This window comes from Anomaloglossus baeobatrachus, chromosome 8 (genome assembly GCF_048569485.1).
Source record: "Anomaloglossus baeobatrachus isolate aAnoBae1 chromosome 8, aAnoBae1.hap1, whole genome shotgun sequence".
NCBI classification, from domain to species: Eukaryota; Metazoa; Chordata; class Amphibia; order Anura; family Aromobatidae; genus Anomaloglossus; species Anomaloglossus baeobatrachus.
In genome coordinates, this window is record NC_134360.1 from 206,954,274 (window position 1) to 206,974,888 (window position 20,615).

At 45.6% G+C, this 20,615-nt stretch overlaps 1 protein-coding gene across 3 annotated transcripts in view; it reads right to left on the reverse strand.

Annotated features, from left to right (window-relative positions):
- Window positions 1–17,031, reverse strand: part of SLC1A7 (solute carrier family 1 member 7) — a 149,598-nt gene extending 132,567 nt beyond the window's left edge. For 2 of the 3 annotated variants that reach the window (XM_075320100.1, XM_075320099.1), the window contains exons 1-2: window positions 11,376–11,690; window positions 8,148–8,227 (exon numbers count right to left, since the gene is read on the reverse strand). In XM_075320100.1, the coding sequence (XP_075176215.1) occupies window positions 8,148–8,227; window positions 11,376–11,516 (221 nt within the window). In that variant the 5' untranslated portion in view covers window positions 11,517–11,690. Of the gene's footprint in view, window positions 1–8,147; window positions 8,228–11,375; window positions 11,691–16,955 lie in introns of those variants that run through there. The other variant, XM_075320098.1, reaches the window with a different exon arrangement.
- Window positions 17,032–20,615: the final 3,584 nt, after the last annotated feature.

A 20,615-nucleotide genomic window follows, 5' to 3' on the forward strand; every position in this document is an offset into this window, starting at 1 on the left:
TGCCCTTAATTGACAGTTCTCTGATTTTCTTGTCTGGCTTCTGACGTCACTCAGACAGTGATCTGCCAATCAAGCTAAAGAGGCTGGTGGTGGCTGAAGAAGCAACCTGTCATGTCTAGGGAACTTACTTAAAGTCTCATTTAAATAGAAATGAGCATACAATGTTTTCATGAATGCAGCAACAGATACAAGATGTAAAGGAGTTGATGGATTTATATTTCATTTACTTGAAAAATTAATATTTGAAGTCTGTGTACACATTTTATGCATTACTGGTAACCATTAATTTAAGAAAACCTGTCAACTTTATCAGGTACCCCAAACTGCGCTGTTTCTTTAGTGAACCCTTTATATACTCTCTAAGGCCCCCTTCACACGTCCGTGAAAAAAACGATCCGTTTTTTCACGTATGTGTTAAAGGGGTGGTTTGATCCCCGTGTGCCGTGTTTCTGGCACATTCCTGTTCACCGTGTGTTATACGTAATAACACACGGAGAACGGAAAGCCCCGCCTACCTGCATCATCCGGCGCTGTCTGTGGTGATGAATGACAGCGCCTGGCACAGGCCACACACCGCTGACGCTGCTTCCGGCCCCCAGTGAAGAAGACGCGTTGTTCAAAATCACTGGGGAACGGATGCAGGTGACAACCACGGCAGAGACTGCAGGGCTGGTGGAGGCGAGTATGTGTTTTTTTATTTTTTACAATTCCACGTGTGTTTCTCCGGCGCGAGTCACGTACACCCGCATCCACACTACTTCCGTGTGGTACGTGTGCGGGCCCGTGCTGCCTGAGAAACACTGACTGTCAGGTTTCCAGGTTTTCCAGTTCTCTTTTGACTGCCCTTGCCCTCGGTTAACATGGAGGTTACCGTTCTGTTGCCCTACTTCCTGTCCAGCGGCTTAAAAGGCCGCCTCCCAGCCCAGTCCAGTGCCTGAGTATACTGCCTGCTGTGTGCTCCTGCTGTGTTTTGCTGCTTATTCCGGATTGCCTCTGGATTCCCCTAAGAAGACTACCTACCGATTGATTCTGGACTGTACCCGGCTCTCAAGGCTGTGCCCGGATTCCGTTTACCATCTTCGGTCAGCACTCCGCCTGGTTCTCTTTGTGGTTCGTAACCATTTTGGACAAACATTTCCGTACGGACACTCATTGACTTTACCGCTTGCTCCTTATCCCGGCCGCTGCGCATTTAGGCCTTCCGGGGTAGATTGCCGGACAGTCCCTGTATAGGGGTTCGCTCCGGTGGTCTCCCTGGGGGAGTCCGGTGCGTGGTCCCGGGAATCCCCTGCGCGTCCATTCCGGAAAGTATTGTCTGTGTTATTGTATTGTTGTGTTTGTTCTGTTTCTACCGTGGTGACATACTATAAAACATCTTGTACCCGGAACTCGTCTCTGATTGTCATTGCCCTACGCTATCGAAATCCTCAGAACATAGAATAAGTATTACATTATACTCAGGCCATTAGAGGATTTCGCTGGGGCAATGACTGAGACACGAGTAGATCAGCTGTTCTCCATGATTAACTCCCTGCAGCAGGAGATGGAGGTGGTGCAGACTAAGCTTAGAGATGTGGAAGCGCAGCTGGGCCATGATCACCAGGTACTGGGTCCGGCTATACAGGATTTGCAAGTCAGAGTGGAGGCTCAGGAAGCCGTCCCCACTACGTCCGTACCAGCTGCCGGTATGCCTAGGTTACCCCCATTCCGTTTTAATGGTGATCGTAGTCAGTTCCGTGGATTTATTAACCAATGTATACTGTTTTTCGATGTACATGCTGATTATTACCGTTCTGACCGGTCAAAGGTGTTATGTATCATCATGTTATTAACCTCACGAGCACTGGCTTGGGCTAATCCTATGATAGAAAACCGGGACATCCGTTTAAATCACCTAGATGACTTTCTGAACGCAATGGCGCAGATGTTTGATGATCCGAATCGCCGTGCTACCGCTGAATCTGCTCTCCTTTCCTTACGTCAGGGAAAGCGCTCTGTCATTGAATACGCCACTGAGTTCAGGAGGTTAGTGGTAGACACCGACTGGGGAAACAATGCATTATTGTCCGTTTTCAGAAAGGGTTTGTCCGGTACCATCAAGGACGAGTTAGCCCGTTCCGAATCCCCAGGGGATTTTGACCTGTTTCTCCAGCACTGTGTGCGCATAGATACCCGTTTAACGGAACGTAGACAGGAAAAATGGGCAGCTATAAACCGTATAAATAATAATACATTTCCTTCCAGAGAACCTGCTTTCAGGACGCCACGGGAGGCTGAGGACGTTCCTATGCAAGTGGACTCTCTACAAAAGCGAGAGACCAACGAACGTCGTGAACACCGGCTCCGTGAGCGTTTGTGTTTCTACTGCGGTCAATCGGACCATTTTTTAATCGACTGCCCGAAACGTCCGAATCGCTCAAATAAGGTATTGGCAGCCATGGCAGAGTGTGATAACACGGACGCAGAGTCTGATATCTCTGAGGCAAGTGGACACTTGGATGCGGTATTTCCCTTGACTGTAATGTCTACCTCACCGAAGGACTCAGAAGGGAAATATACCCATTGTTCACTCCCCATTCAGATCCGGTGGGAGGGACAGCTAATTCCTACCTCTGCAATGATAGACTCTGGGGCAGGGGGAAATTTCATGGACTTTTCTTTTGCTAGTAAACACGGTATCCGGACTCAGCAAAGATCCTCACCGGTTACCATGGAGACGGTAGACGGATCTCCGTTAACATCTGGACCAGTGGATCGGGAAACAGTACCGCTAGAATGCATGATGAAACCAGGTCAGCAGGAGACTCTTATTTTCATGATGATCTCTTCTCCACATTTTCCGATTATTCTAGGTATTCCGTGGCTACGGTCTACAAATCCGGTCATCAATTGGGAAACTAAGGAGATATCCTTCCCACCGCAGAGTGATCCGGCCATTTGTCCAACTGTTCCGGTTCCGGTAACACCACATGCAGAAGGCACGGTACAGGTACCCGTTTTACCCTCGGTTTATCGTGACTTCGCTGACATATGCGACAAAAGAAAGGCCGATCGGCTTCCTCCGCATAGACCGTATGATTGCCCCATAGACTTACTCCCAGGGGCAGAAATCCCGTTTGGTCATGTTTACCCGTTGGCGGCACCTGAGCTAGAAGCCCTAAAGGAGTATATTGATGAAAGCCTGGCCAAGGGATTTATTCGCCCGTCTACCTCGCCCGCAGGGGCACCCATCTTTTTTGTGAAAAAGAAGGAGGGGACTCTGAGACCCTGTATTGACTACCGGGAACTGAATAAAATAACCATCCGGAACCGGTATCCGTTACCGTTGATTCCGGAGCTATTGGAGAGAGTCCAACAGGCAAAGATATTCACCAAATTGGACCTCCGTGGGGCATATAATCTGCTTCGTATACGTCCCGGAGACGAGTGGAAGACCGCGTTCCGATGTCGGTACGGACATTTTGAGTATTTAGTGATGCCTTTTGGACTTTGTAACGCTCCTGCGGCATTTCAACATCTAGTTAATGATATTTTCAGGGATATCATGGACCAATTCATGGTGATCTATCTGGATGATATTCTAATCTTTTCTGATTCTCTCCAGGAACACCAGGAGCACGTCAAGACCGTACTTACCCGGCTGAGGGACAACCACCTGTACATTAAACTGGAGAAATGTGAGTTCCACTGCTCACAAATACAATTCTTAGGTTATGTCATCTCTCCTCAGGGACTGAACATGGAATCTAGCAAGATACAAGCCATTCTCGACTGGCCGGAACCGGGAAACATCAAAGAGGTACAACGCTTTGTCGGTTTTGCCAACTTTTACCGACGCTTTATCCGTAACTTTTCAGAGATTGTTCGTCCCATCACCCTGTTGACTAAGAAAGGACAGAAGTTTGTATGGTCCGCCCAGGCTCAGGAAGCGTTCCATCGTCTCAAGGGATGTTTTACCTCAGCACCCATACTAGTGCATCCGAATCCCGCACTTCCCTTCATCGTGGAGGTCGACGCTTCCGACTACGCATTAGGGGCCATTCTTTCTCAAAGGACCGGGGACAAGAGTCTCCTGCATCCGTGTGCCTTCTTCTCCCGCAGGTTGTCCCCTGCGGAAAGGAACTACGACATTGCGGATAAGGAATTATTGGCGATTATTGCCGCCTTCAAGGAATGGAGACACCACTTACAGGGAGCCGCGCAGCAAGTGATAGTACTCACAGATCATCGTAATCTGGAATTTCTTAAGTCTGCCAGGTGCCTGTCTCCACGACAAGCCCGTTGGAGCCTATTCCTTAACCAATTCAATTTTGTTGTTACATACCGTCCAGGTTCACGTAATGGGAAAGCCGATGCCTTGTCCCGAATCCCTGCCGTGGACTCCGTGCCTGGAACCCCGTCGCAGACCGTGTTATCAGATGCCAATTTCGTTGGAGTAATCCAGGACCAGGACTTGTGGAAGGACATCAAGCTGGCCTATGATGGTGATGTATTTCTTGCTGCCCCCCCGAATGATGTAACTCTTGTTCTTCGGAATGGGGTGTGGTTAAGAGAACGACGCATTTATGTCCCGGAGGCCGTAAGACTTCGGGTTCTCAAGTTGGTTCATGACTCCGTGTTGGCCGGTCATAGGGGGGTACAGAAGACGCAGGAATTTCTGAGCCGGTTTTTCTGGTGGCCTACCTGTCTAAAGGATGTAAAGGACTATGTCCACTCATGCGTGGTTTGTGCCCGGTGCAAGGTCCCTCGTGTGGCTCCTACGGGACTCCTCCAACCGTTACCCGTGCCATCTCGCCCTTGGGGGTCTATCTCCATGGATTTTATTGTGGAGTTGCCAGTCTCAGGCGGGCATAATACCATTTTAGTGGTGGTGGATCGATTGACTAAAGCTGCTCACTTCATTCCGTGTACCGGTCTTCCCTCAGCCGCAGAGACAGTGGATTTGGTTGTCCAGAACGTATTCCGATTGCATGGGGTACCGGATGAGATCATCTCCGATCGGGGCGTGCAGTTCACGTCTAGATTCTGGAAGGGGTTTTGTACGGCACTCCAGATTGATGTCTGTTTGTCTTCTGCATACCATCCTCAGACAAATGGACAAACCGAACGGACGAATCAAACCCTGGAACAATACCTTCGCTGTTATGTCAGCCATCTCCAAGACGATTGGATGAAGATGCTTCCGTTGGCGGAGTTCTCCTACAACAACACTCAGAGCAGCTCCACTAAGGTAACGCCCTTTTTCGCTAACCTGGGTTACCATCCGACTATTTTGCCTAGGTCACCGGTTGCGGTTTCGGTACCAGCGGTGGAGGACAGAGTGACAGAACTACGACAAAATCTGGAGGTTCTAAAGAACACCGTAGCTACGGCCCAGGAGCGTTACAAGAGGTCGGCGGACACTCACTGGAAACCGGCACCCATGTATAAGGTAGGGGACTCTGTATGGTTATCCACCAAAAACCTGAGATTGGGTGTTCCTTCGCAGAAACTGGGACAAAAATTCATCGGTCCGTATAAAATCACCGGGATCGTGAGCCCTGTGGCCTGTCGGCTACGGTTACCGCACCATCTAAAGGTACACCCGGTCTTTCATGTGTCTCTCCTCAAACCCGTTTCCCCTAATACGTTTCATGGTCGTATTGTGCCTCCTCCTCCGCCTGTGATGGTCGACGGCGAGGAGCAGTTCGTGGTTGAGGACATTATTGACTCCCGGCTCCATCGTCGTCGGCTTCAGTATCTGGTACGTTGGCAGGGGTACGCCCCCGAGGACGATTCCTGGGAACCGGTGGGTAACATTCGGGCACCCCGGAAGATTGCTCAGTTTCATCGCCGGTACCCGGACAAACCTGGCCCTGATCCGTCCTGAGGCCGTCTCTGGGGGGGGAGTAATGTCAGGTTTCCAGGTTTTCCAGTTCTCTTTTGACTGCCCTTGCCCTCGGTTAACATGGAGGTTACCGTTCTGTTGCCCTACTTCCTGTCCAGCGGCTTAAAAGGCCGCCTCCCAGCCCAGTCCAGTGCCTGAGTATACTGCCTGCTGTGTGCTCCTGCTGTGTTTTGCTGCTTATTCCGGATTGCCTCTGGATTCCCCTAAGAAGACTACCTACCGATTGATTCTGGACTGTACCCGGCTCTCAAGGCTGTGCCCGGATTCCGTTTACCATCTTCGGTCAGCACTCCGCCTGGTTCTCTTTGTGGTTCGTAACCATTTTGGACAAACATTTCCGTACGGACACTCATTGACTTTACCGCTTGCTCCTTATCCCGGCCGCTGCGCATTTAGGCCTTCCGGGGTAGATTGCCGGACAGTCCCTGTATAGGGGTTCGCTCCGGTGGTCTCCCTGGGGGAGTCCGGTGCGTGGTCCCGGGAATCCCCTGCGCGTCCATTCCGGAAAGTATTGTCTGTGTTATTGTATTGTTGTGTTTGTTCTGTTTCTACCGTGGTGACATACTATAAAACATCTTGTACCCGGAACTCGTCTCTGATTGTCATTGCCCTACGCTATCGAAATCCTCAGAACATAGAATAAGTATTACACTGACATGCATCCGTGTGGAGCACACGGCACACGTCTGCTCCACACGGAGGCACGGGCCACTGGCAGAACACGTGAGTGCACATATACCCATTGATTTTAATGGGTATACGTGTGCCCGTGTCTCCGGTACATACGGGCACGGACCTAGCACGTACCGGAGACACGGACGTGTGAAGGGGGCCTAAGATGAACCTTTTTTTGGCTTTTAGATTTCTGTTTCACCATAAAATCAATTGAAAAATTATGCAATAACGTTCAGTCTCTCCGGTTTTGCAAAGTCGAGAATCATACACCTGCTCTTCACTGCACATTTCAAGGGAGGTTGAATGTGGCGCCCATGTGAGATTTGTGGACAAGTGCAGGAGATGCCCATTTTTAATGTGCACTGGTTGGGTTTGTAAATGCAATATTTTTCATCAATCCATGTGAAAAATTTTTGTTGTGCACAGGCAAGATGGTTATTATTGAACAGTGTCCATTGAGCACATTACAAAAAAGTCTGTTCAAAGGTGAGCACAGCAAATTACTTTTTCAATTTACAGTACGGAAATCAGCTTAAACCCATCATTTCGGCAGTGTCACACATCTCTGCTAATCCAATGGCCGCCCATGTAACCCCACATCCCTCAAAATTAGGAGTAATGAAGGAACCTTGTGTTTTTGTCATGCCACGGAATAGGGATGGTCCAGCATGAGCCAAAACACACAATAGGGGTTACACCACAACAAACAAGGTGTACACTGGGGACATTTTAACAATGGAGGGCCCTAGGACTAGTGACAGGGAAGATGGACACCTCCTTTACTTGCTTGCCACTGTACCCTGCAGTCCTAGCCAATACAGGCTCCTCACCTGTCGCCGAGCAGGAACCTGAAGCCCTGAAAAGACCCCACAATTGTCCTTGGCTAAGGAGTGAGCAGGTGAGGGACTCTAGTCCCACCACTGCACTAGAACAACACACCAAGAAAGAAATACAGACAGGGGGAAACAACAACAGACTGCTACAATCAGCACCAAGACTGCAGCCATACCAGCAACTTCAATAGCGGTTTACAGCAGCTCCTTCCACCTCCAGGACCAGCATCTAAATGTCAAAGAGAATAACTGGCACCCTCTGCTGGTAGCAGAGGATATATAAAGGAACTGAGAGTGGTCCCAAACCGGAAAAACCCTAAGCTGCTAAATAGCCTGCTTGCTGGAAAGGAATAATGACATTAACCCTACGGCTGCCAAAGGAAAGGAAAACATGTTTGATATTGAGAGTCAAGAATGGAAATGACCCTCAAGTCTCGAATCTGTCACAAGTCTCATATAGCAGAGACAGCCATGACAGTTATAAATGGTTCCAACAGTGCTGCAGATCTTAAGACAATGGCAAGTACTGGTGGTGATGGTGTGAGCTGACCCCGGCCACCACAGTTATAGGGCTCCATAGTAGTGATGTGTCCCACCACTATGCACGAGACAACAACGTGTTCCAAAACTTTTACACCATAACATGTTACATCTGCAAAAATATATAAACCACACAAAAAGACTGTAAAAAAAAAAAAATAAAAATCCAATAATTCCAAAAATAAAGGAGGCGCAAGAATATTTCCTTTTACCTCGACACCACCAGGGGCAGGATGAGCATCTTCAGCATCCGCATAAGGAGTTCTCCAGGAAACTGGAAGTAATTAATCTCCTGTACAAGACAAAGAGAGGTCCGTCAGGGTCACAAGAGAAGAGCACAAGAGGAGAAGTCGTTCACACATTTCTTTTCACGTGACGGCCTAATATAGTTAAGTGATTTATGAGATCTTGTTGGTGGTGCACAGAGGGGTCGGAAATCTCAGGCTCTTGTGATGGCCATGAGTGACCTTATTCTGCCGACCTATCAGACAATAAGACATTAAACGTTTAGCTGGTTTTCACATATTTTGAGACCCAGATTATTTTTTTGCTATGTGTATACCCACTGGGGGACACAGGCAAAAAAGGGCCCCTGTGCAAGAATAATATATGGGCCCTTTACAGCCCAAGAGCTCATGAAAATGGCCAATTCTTCCTGCTTTGGAGGTAAAAATGGGCCCTCAACCTCTTGGGCCCGAGTTTACACCAATGATATGTCCGCCCCTGTATATACTCATATATCCAATTATAGTAAACATGACCGTACAAAATAAGACACTGACAGCACAAAATCTGATGTATTTTATGCCGAAATTTCACAATATTTTGGCCCGATTTAATGATCAAACTGCGAACTGCACTATATCTTGAAAAATATCAAGATCCATAGAAGGTCATAAGCGCTCAGTAGTGCAATATGTAGGCCAATCTCCTTGAGCTGATGCGCGGGGGAAGCAGCTGTGCCAACAGCATTTTTGGCAAAGTGATAACGGTGAAGAAATAGTATACCGTAATTCTCATATATATATATATATATATTATACATACAAACATACACATATATATATATATATACGTATGTATGTATGTATGTGTATATATATATATATATATATATATATATATTTGATCGCTCCGCTGGTGGACCCGGACAGAATAGGGACCCATGTGAAACAACAATATATGGGCCCTTTATAGTCCAAGAGCTCATCAAAATACACAATTCCATCTACTTTAGAGGTATAAATGGGCCCCATAACCTCTTGGCCCCCTTGCACCAATGATATGTCCACCCCTGATATAATATTTATTCTCTTATATAGCGCTATTAATTCCACAGCGCTTTACATACATCATCATCACTGTCCCCATTGGGGCTCACAATCTAAATTCCCTATCAGTATGTCTTGACAGTGTATGGCCCAATTTTCTCCATCCATACCTTTTACTTTTCTGTTTACTTACCCATAACCCCCCTTCGCCAGGTATACTATATAAATAACCAGACTACACCGTCTTAGGATAAATTTGGCCGCAGCGGCCATTTTATTAACATAAATTAACAATATAAATAACCAAAATTGGGGCTACCAGACCGGCACATACCACTAAATTACAAGGTAGTTTACTCTCAGCCATGAACCCCCAGCTCGAGGGCACCATACCACAATAAGTGGCCCAAAATGTGTAACTACCAGCTCCCAAGGCACACCCCTGCACAGAGCCCCATTAAGTGCCAAATAACCAATACCTCAATTCCATCCAGGAGGGAATTATCCATAGAAATCCGCCCCAACACCCACTTTACCAACTCCAAGTACCCCACCGCACCACCATGACCACTGTGACATGAAGTACCCCAAAACAACCCCCAACCATGACCAAAGAACTCTTACACCTCTTTTTTTTTAATTGATCAATTATTTGCTAAAAATCTCATTTATATTACAGTACAGTTGGAATAAATCTGTGATTTTGCACTTTTTATATGATGCATGCCATTTTCAGATTGTGCTGGCTCCCCTCTACCTCTTTTTTTTTGTATAACTTTTCAAGAATCCCCAAAGGAGGGCGGGTGGGCAGGAGTCCAGTCTTTGGGCACCCCAAAATGGCCTCTTTTCCTGCACTTTTCCTTTTTATGCCCCCATGTCCAACGCCCCTCCCAATCACCTTTTGCCCTGTCCCCTACCACTCCCCTTACATTCCCTCATGGGCCAACCCCCGTCATGTGGGCCTTTACTCATTTTTTCTGCTCCGGCCCTTTCTTTAGAGTGTGGGAGGAAACCCATGCAAACACGGGGAGAACATACAAACTCTTTATAGATGTAGTCCTTGGTGGGATATGAACCCAAGACCCCAGCGCTGCAAAGCAACAGCACGAACCACTAAGGCACCGTGCTGCCCACTGTACAGTGCTAACCACTGAGCCACCGTGCTGCCCACTGTACAGTGCTAACCACTGAGCCACCGTGCTGCCCACTGTACAGTGCTAACCACTGAGCCACTGTGCTGCCCACTGTACAGTGCTAACCACTAAGGCACCGTGCTGCCCACTGTACAGTGCTAACTACTGAGCCACCGTGCTAACCACTGTACAGTGCTAACTACTAAGGCACTGTGCTACCCACTGTACAGTGTTAACTACTCAGCTAATGTGCTGCCCACTGTACAGTGGTAACCACTAAGGAACCATGCTGCCCATTGTACAGTGTTAACCACTGACACACCGTGCTGCCCACTGTACAGTGCTAACCACTGAGCCACCATGCTGCCCACTGTACAGTGCTAACCACTGACCCACCGTGCTGCCCTCTGTACAGTGCTAACCACTGAGCCACCGTGCCACCCATATATCTCACTATATATGAAAATTATATGACAAGATGAAACACTGTAGATAAAACCAAAATGCAAAAGTCACAATGAATGAATGAATGAATGAATGATCCAGTTGCAATTCTTGCAAAATTTAGCAGCTGATTGAAACTTGTTTACATAACATAGAAATTTAAATGAAAAAAAACAAACATTTTTTTGGGAAAAACAAATCTGGAATCTGTAATGGACCCCGGAAGGGATCACATTTGAAGATGACGTGCCTCTAAATTTGGAAATGACAATATTTTCCCCCGCTCTTAAGATCCCGTCCAGTCATCACCTCTGCAAGCTCCACCCTAAATGATTACGTCCCTAGCCATTTTGATCACAACAATTGGGAGGAGCGTATGAAATACAGATATAGATACATTATATAATGAAATGGCATACATGATTTAACCATTGGATTAGAAGGTTACCCCTATGTACAGCACAACCGTCCACACATCCAGGGCACGTCATTACATTTGCTCAATATTCTGCTATTCTTGTATTTGGGGACGTGTAATCCCTTCCAAATACACAATGTGGACAATGTATTACTCATATTGCATAATACTGACCTGCTCAGAGAGACGCCGTGTCCTAAGGAAGAATCCCAAGAGGCATCCCACAATAACCGATAGCACAGAGAGAATAAGTAGACCATTCCTCTTGCACACATCCTTGGCCCTCGCCAGTACTGCATCCAGTGCCCCTGCCATTGTGTCCCAAAAATGCCCAGGGGATGATCGGCGTCCCACAGAGGGACTACGCCACTCTGGGGAAAGCCAACTCACGTTCCCTAGAGATCAGATCAAAGCCAGCGCAGGCTGGGCAGCCCACAAGGTCACCCCTCACCCATAAGCCATGCAGCTGGCATTACTGTCCCAAATTAATACCCCCAATCCTATTACTGACTTCATCATTAGGAGCCTGGGAGGAGATTAGGGAGCTTGGGATAATTTGAAAAGAATATGCCTGTACAACAACAAGACATACATACGGGGAAGAGAGAGCTCTGTGACTGCGGGAGGGAGAAATACACAAAGGACAAGCCCCGAAGAGGTTATTTATTATGGGCATGCAATGGTTAATGTGAAATAAAACCCATTATATATAATGCATTAGTAAATATAGGAGTAATCACTTTATAATTAAAAATGATGCAACTTTGTCATCGATATGTATCAGTTGCCCATTATTTTCAAGATTTATCTTTACCGTAGCAATACTAAGCGTTGATTTGTATACAAACAATCGTCAGATAAGGGGGACGATTTTCTTTTCTCACTTGTCATCTTTGTGCAATCCGTTTTTTTTTCTTTTTTTTTTTTTTTTTATACAGCAGCTATAAAAAGGGAATCTGTCAGTAGGTTTTTGCTATGTAATCTGAAGACCGCATGCTGCAAGGGTTAACACAGAGAATTCAGGAATGCCTGTTTTGTCAAGGTCCAATCTGTTGTTTATTTGTTGTTTGTTTAAGCAGCAGGACTTATCAGTGCTGGGACTACAAAATCAAGTGCAGGGCACTCCAGCACGCCCCCTCCTCTGACTGACACTTTGCTGTCAATGTACAATCTCTATGAAGAGTCTGGTGTGGGCAGAGACAGCTTGCTCGGCTCTGCTGCATGGCTAAATCTAAAAATTCTGATTGTGTCAGAACGGCTGCAGCCAGTAATTTAAGTGATAAATCGTTGGATTCAGGATCTCTTTATCTACATCATGCTGCTCTCAGATGAGTGTTATGATCCGGTAACCATGGAAGATTACAAAAAACTCCCGTTGATGAAAAAACACCAAGAAAACAGGAGTAGTTGGAACCTGAACTGACCGCAATCCCCTGACTATCAGAACACAATAGAAGTAGCCGTGAAGCGTTCCTAAAAACCTAGACGCCTCGACACAGCCGAAGGCCTCCGACACACATTCATGTCACCGGTACGTGTTTGGTACATTTTTTGCACGTACCGGCGGCACGGAGACATGTACACCAATGCTACCCTATTGTAGCAGGCACACACACGTAAAACCACACAGAACGTGTGTCCGTGTCCATTTGTATGTGTGTACGTTTTTCAACACGCTGACATGTCCGTTTTTCTCCAGCAGCACGGGTGTCACACGGACCGCACCCGTACCACACGGATGTAGTGTGGATGCGGTCCCGTGTGACACGCGCCGGAGAAAACTCACTTATCAGAGAAAAAAATAACAAATCTTTACTCACAATCTCCTGCCCTGCAGTCTCTGCTGCTGCTGTCACTTGCTGCCGACCGCCGCTCATTATGCTCATTTAATATTCACTTCACTGCGGCCGGAAGCAGCAGCATCGGGGAGTTGGCAGGGCTGGAGACCGAAGATCAGTACCCTGGACAGCAGGAAGCACCACGTGAGTATGCAAATTACCGTTTCTCCGTGTGTTATCACGGATAGCACACGGAGAACACACGTGGAGCATTCCTAACAACCCAGACGCCTCGACACAGCCTAAGAAACTAGCTACGCCTCACAGAGAGAAATGAGGAAATCTACCTTGTCTCAGAGTAGTCCTCAAAGGAGTAGATAGCCTCCCACATATAAGGATTACGGTGATGTAGAAAACACAATACACAGATAGGAAAAATAGATTCAGCAAAGGCGAGGCCCAACTAACTTGATACAAAGAAAATGAAAGGAAACCGATTGTGGTCAGTGCAAAATCCCTATAGAAAAATACCAAACTCCTGATAGTAAAAAAATGGCCCTGGAGATTGAACGACCTCACCCCCACTATATCAGGTACTCCTGTAAATAATGGGAGAACAAAATACCAAAAACCACACAAAAATACAGAAGAGCAAATAGTCAAGTTGAACAGGGAGAAAATCCCTTTTCCTGCAGGAGAGCTAGCAAAGGGGGAACCCCCATGCTTACCACAAAAAAGAAACCAAACTTCACCTGCAAGAAAACAGATACAAAGCAAAACAAGGAAAATAACCACCCTAAGGTGTAAACCAGGAAGCAAGAAAAAAACTGAGAACTTATCTGCAGAAGACTTGCTCAGGGAAACAGGGACGGACAGAACTCCAAGCCAGGAACAGAGACTGAGGAATATACAATTATAACCGGCGCCAGCGAGGCAAAGAGTGCTCTCCTATATAGACCAGACTTGTCTGCAATATGACTTCCCTAATTCCCAATTAACGCCGACACCTGTCTGAGTCACAGGCTCAGATTCAACTCCACTACCATTCCTGGCCAACAGAGGGAGCGTCAAAACAGCACTCATACAGACGACATTCACAATAGATGAGGTAGCAAAAACCTGCTGACAGATTCCCTCTAATCATTTACAAGACAATTTACAGTTTCCTATGTTACAGAATTGCAGTGTATCTTTAAAAATCTAATACTATACTATGGCAATTGATTTTTTTTTTGCGCACCCATAGACTTCAATGCCCAAGTGTCATTTACGAAAGAAACTAGTGCATTCTATGATTTTTTTCTCACTTGCAGATTTAGTCAGTGAAAAAAATCACGTATAACATACAAAAATATGGTCGTGTGAACAAGCCCTTAGGCAGTGTCCACAGGGCATGCATTTTCTGCAGTCTCTGCAGCTAAATAATCTGCATTACATTTTGCTGCATTTTCCAATTCAGACCAACTGTAGATTTTACCTGTGAGCGAAATACTCTGCTTCTATGCCCTGGGAATTCCAAATTAATAAGATTTGTTTTACAAGCACTTGGAGAAATCAATGCAGCACAGCCCAGCATGGTGTACTGAGAGATTCTGGTTTATTACATCATGTGACCAGTTTATATAGTACCTCATACAAAGACATTACCATGCACCAATAAGAGCCCCAGAGGTGTGTGTAGAAATGTGAAACTTCCCCGCCCATCAGTGTTATCTGAACCCTATGACATCATTCAGTTATAAGACAAGATGGTTTCTATATAATACAAAATGGCTTGTACTCTCACACACCCTTTGTTATTACAAGGATGCAAGGTTTGCATACAAGATATCATAACTGTGCACAGAATACAGCTGAATGCTGTGTCAATATGTGGCGCCCCTGAGGCTCTGGTCGCCACAGGGTACTGCACCTCAGTTAAGGTGTGGTACCCATCTCAGGTAAGGGGGGGTTAACCATCGGTGTCACCACGTTTCATCTCACATACAGTCAGGTGTTTCCCACTGGGGAGCTGTCTTGGGGCAAACGGGGGGTGGGCATTTAGAGTCATGGGACTTTTCCAGTCACTAGGGCAACTGCCAGGGGGCGGGCACCATTGGGGGTAGAGGTAGGCGCAACACACTCGTACAGACAGACAAGTTGGGACCATAGTTCTGACAAGATACTCCTGGAACTCTTTGATCTTCACTAGGCCCGGGGCTTGGAGCGGGAACTCAGCCCGGGTTCCTAACTGCTGAGGGGGACATCCTAGGAAAAGGACACTCTTTCTCTCTCTCTTCCAACACCGATGGTGCACCCTTACTTGCTTGGGATTGACTGGAGCCCATCACGGTGGGTGGTGACCAGTACTACTGGGCTGGCAACTGAAGTTGTGAGTAAAAAACACCTTGAACCCGCAAAGACTGTGTTAGCTCATCTTTACCGGCGTCGCTGCCCAGCACTTTGGCGCCGACGACGGCCACAACCTCTCACCTCTCCCCTTTGTCATCCACCCGGGGCCCGCTCAGCCTGTGGAGAGCGACACCATCCCGGCTGCTGTAACACCTGCCCCGGCGATGAATTCTGCAGCGGCGGCTACTCCCTGGCTGCGTACCACAGGTGGCGTCACGACAAACTCTCCAAATCACCCATCTTTCTCTTTCTTTTACTGAATGCTTCGGGGCAACGGAACCGGGCAAGGCCACCAGTGACATCGCCTGACCCGACCCTCAACGGCCTGGCAACGAGTAGGTTAACCACCTGCCCTGTGGGGCGCTACTAATACATATACCAGCATGATAATTAGTGTATGGACTTTTCGAAAACGATAAGTTCCCATAGGGTGGATATGATTTTCCACCAGGATTTATGAGCAGAAAATTAGCAGTAGCAAAGTGGGTATAAGATTTTCCAGATTTCATCTACACAGGCAAGAGAAAAATCCAAAGTGGAAATCTGAAGGATGTGAATTTAGGGCTGTGGTGTGCTCACTTTTTGCTGGTTGTTCTGTGTTTTTTGGGGTGAATTTAGTGTTTGTCACACTCGCATATGGCCAGTGTATAACTTGGACGAGGCTATATGATGTTTTATTGGATAACACTCGCTCCAATATCATACTATGGGGGCAGTGCCGAATGGCAGTTTGTTTTCTCATGCTGATTCGGCATGAGAAAAAAATCTCTGCAGGCTGCGATTGGCAACGTATGTTGGACAGTGTGCACCCATACAAGTCTATGAGTGCGTGCAAGACATTGGGCTGCACTGGGATCGCATCGGATTATATGCGGTGAGATAGACAATGGCGAAGATGGAGAAATTAATCTCTCCATCATCTCCACACCTGTGATCCGATTCTTGCTTGTGAGAGAATCGGATCACGGTGAGTGACACTTAGCTCACAATCGGAGCAAAGTTTAAGCCCAGTGTCATTAGTATAAAGTATCCAAAGCTCTCGCATAAGAGAATCGGATGCCTATTGTCCCTGGCAAAAATACAAAAAATCCAAGACAAAACCACCTATGGAGGTACACAGAAATGTTACCCAGAAATTTGGAATTTTTGTGCAGAGAATAAAAATACTGCAAAAAAAAATATAAGTATTGAGCTCAAAATAAATGAATAGTGTCAGTCGTGTGATGTATACAGCGCAGTGATATAAAGTAACAAGAGCCTTTAAGGGGTTGTACAAAATTCTACCAAAGGATAAAGTCATTTTTAGGTTGTTGGGGGTCTGACCGCTGGGACATCCTAAGAAAAGGGCTCTGCAGAGCACGCACACCTCCGCTCCATTCATTCTCTATGACAGTAATAGAGATAGCCAAGTACAGCGCACAGCTACCGTCAGCTGTTCCATAGAGAATGAATGAAGTGGGGGTGTGTATTAGAATTAATGGGGTCTCAGAGCCTGAATCCCAGAAATCGGGACATTATCTCCTACCCAATAGATGTTTCATAAATGTAAATGATACGTGCACGAATCTAATTTCTAGTTGTGCACCTTCAGGGTTTGCTGTGATTTTGAAACTGTGGGACACCCAAGGCTAGCTTTGTCTCCATGTGACCCTTTGGGTATGGTCCTCTGTCTGCGCCCTGTTTGTAAAAACATGGAGAAAAAAATAGTTCAGCCAACAGGTAAACACAAAAATACCAAGATACAGCGTCAATATAAATGGCGTCATAATGTGTTCGTATATTTTTGGCAAAAGGAGTTCAAATAGTTACATGCATTGTCCAGATAAATGACAAGATGCCAAGAGAAATAAATGATCAAATTTAGTAAATACAGGGTGGTACAAAAGTAGGTGGACAGTATGTATAATAGGGTTATCAGACATGGTGTAAAGTGAAACTGACTTAGTTGCCCTTAGCAACCAATCAGATTCCACTTTTCATTCTTCACAGACTCTTTGGAAAATGAAAGGTGGAATCTGATTGGTTGCTAAGTGCAACTGAGTCAACTTCACTTTACACCATGTTTGATAACCCTATTACACATACTGTCCACCTACTTTTTGACCACCCTGTATAGTGGACACCTATACAAAACTATGTAAGTGAAAAGGTTCCTTTGCATCTCACAAAAGATATTTTAAACAAGAGAAACCATGTACAGACAAAACCTAGGATAAAAACAAAGAGCAAATAATAATAAAAATGGAGATTTTTTTCATAAGGAAAAAAGCTCACCAACCAGCGCTGAATAATAAGAATATTTGATATAATTAATTTTTTAATCGACAATATAAAAAATATTGACACTGCTACATAAGATAAGAAACAAAAACAAAAACAAAAAAATATAACCAAGAGAAAATATCATAAATTGCACTATCGTGGTTATATTTTTTTGTTTTTGTTTTTGTTTCTTATCTTATGTAGCAGTGTCAATATTTTTTATATTGTCGATTAAAAAATTAATTATATCAAATATTCTTATTATTCAGCGCTGGTTGGTGAGCTTTTTTCCTTATGAAAAAAATCTCCATTTTTATTATTATTTGGTTGTATCCAGGCAATTTTGGGGTTTTTTTGCCTACAAACCAGCTGCAGAATCTTAAGTGAATGGTTGGATCTAGCGCTCACTTTTGTCCTTGGACAATCTATTAACTCTAAAAACAAAGAGCAGTAAGTACACTGATGAGCAAAAGAGTAACAATGTTTTGAACTTTCGACTTTCAGGCTCCATATCTCACCATCCACTACAGCTTTGAGTGTGAGACTACCATCATTTTATAAACAATCATCTTGGCTATCTCATTCATAAATTTGACTAGTAGCTATTTAGCATATGATGAGTTATGCAGATTCTTGTCATGTCACTGCATTGTTACTGTTTTGCTACTAAATATTCTACATTTTTTAATATTTTGCTAGTATTTTGTAAATCCGCCTTTGGCTTTTAACTCTGCCTGAATCCTTCTGGGCATGCTCTCGATCAGATTCAAGCAGGTCTCGACTGCAATCTGTGGGGCCAATCTAGCACCTTTACTTCATTGCCATTGAACCATTTCTTCTCCAATCTCGACATATACTTCAGTCGTTGTTCTGCTGGAACACTATGTCGTCCTTTTCATACCCATAGTACTCGAGTGTACAAAGTAACTCATCTTGTAGGATACTCACATATCGCTCAGCATTGAGACCACTATCGATCCTGATCAAGTATCCAACGCCTTTGGCTGTGAAACACCCCCATATCATCAGGCTTCTTCCACCGTACTTGACAGTTCCTTTGATTTCTCAATCCATTGGCTCCTTTATCCCTTGTTTCTTCCAGACCCATTTGCACACATCAAAGCATGGTCTATTGACTTTCATCTCACCGCTCCAAATCACCCATTTGCAATCTTCTACTATCTACTTTTTGTATACTCAAGCCCACGCTTCTCATGATGATATTGAAGCTGAGGCTTCTTCACCTTTTTTCGGGCTACCATTCCAGACTTGTGTAATGTGCATCACACAGTGCTTGCATGGATGACTGTGATCTCACTATTATGAAGTATACGAGTAGCCTCCTCTGACGGGTTTGTCTTGCCATAACTGATAGACGTTGTGATGAGCCGAATTGTTGACTCCGATATTTTGCCTTGACGGACACCTCTTGGCTTTTGAATGGTTGGATGATTTTCATTTAGGATTCTTCCAATTGTACCGGCCTTACCTGACAGTGTTTGGCAATTTACTTAGCCGAGAGACCGCTATCGAAGAGCTGGATGATGCTGATTCTCTTTTCTTGGGAAATCTTCTTCAAGGCTGTTACTCAATTCAAACCAGTCACCTTTCACTTGGGAATCAATCTAATAACACACTGAATGTGAGAACATGGTGTAATTTGTTGTACACAGGAAGAAAAACATTTTTCCACCACCAGAAGCAAAACAGTACCAATACAGTGACATGACAAGAATCTGCATAACTAATCATATGCTAAATAGTTGCAAGTCAAATTTATGTATGAGATATTGGCATCATGGATGAAAATTACCAGTACAAGTCTATGGGTTCATCAAAATGACAGACAGGGCATGGCATTCGTGTAGAGTCACTGTGTTGTTTGTTATTAATGGAAAAACTTTGTAATTTATTTATATTTGTTTTTTCATACATGAAAATCTCTGATAAATCAGAGCAACTGTTCAAACCAAGTACAAGTGCTCGGTACATCATGGTGCAGCCGAACATTTCAATACTCCTTGTATTCTCCTGCTTGTTTTCCCTCTATCTCCCTGCTCCCTTCTTCTTTGATTGATGGCTCTGGTTCCATAGAGACAGAGAAGGGCTGAGATAGAGAGAAAAGAAGCAGATGGGAAGGTGCACTGAAATGATTGGGCACGCCAAAATGCTCTAAGAGCCTGTGCTTGGTTTGAACAGTCATCCTGTGCTGACAGAGTCCCTTTAAAGTGAGAGTGTGGTTTGATCACTGCAGCCAATCAGTGATCGGTTACAGTAGTCCTGCTGCCTCTGAGAGAAGAGACCATACTAAGATATTTCTTCCAGCTTCAAGAGAATGGGACCACTGCAGTCAGTCACTGATCGGTTACATCCTGCTACCTCTGAGAGAGAAGAGACCATACCGAGATATTTCTTCCAACTCGGAGAGAATGGGACCACTGCAGCCAAACACTCACAGGGGTAAGTATAGGGTGCTTTACACGCTACGACATCGCTAGCTATAGCTAGCGATGTCGTGCGCGATAACACCCGCCCCCGTCGTACGTGCGATATGTGGTGATCGCTGCCGTAGCGAACATTATCGCTATGGCAATGTCACACGCACATACCTTGTCAGCGACGTCGCTGTGACCGCCGAACAATCCCTCCTTCAAGGGGGAGGCGCGTTCGGCGTCATAGCGACGTCACTAAGCGGCCGCCCAATAGAAGCGGCGGGGCGGAGATGAGCGGGACATAACATCCCGCCCACCTCCTTCCTTCCTCGTTGCCGGTGGACGCAGGTAAGGAGATGTTCGTTGCTCCTGTGGTGTCACACATAGCAATGTATGACACCGCAGGAACGAGGAACAGCATCGCTACTTACCTGACAACGATTTTTTGTAATTAAACCTCTCCAAAACAAACGATATTTGTCTTTTTTGTGATCGTTTTAGGTCACTCCAGCCTATCACATGCTGCGATGTCGCTAACGACACCGGATGTG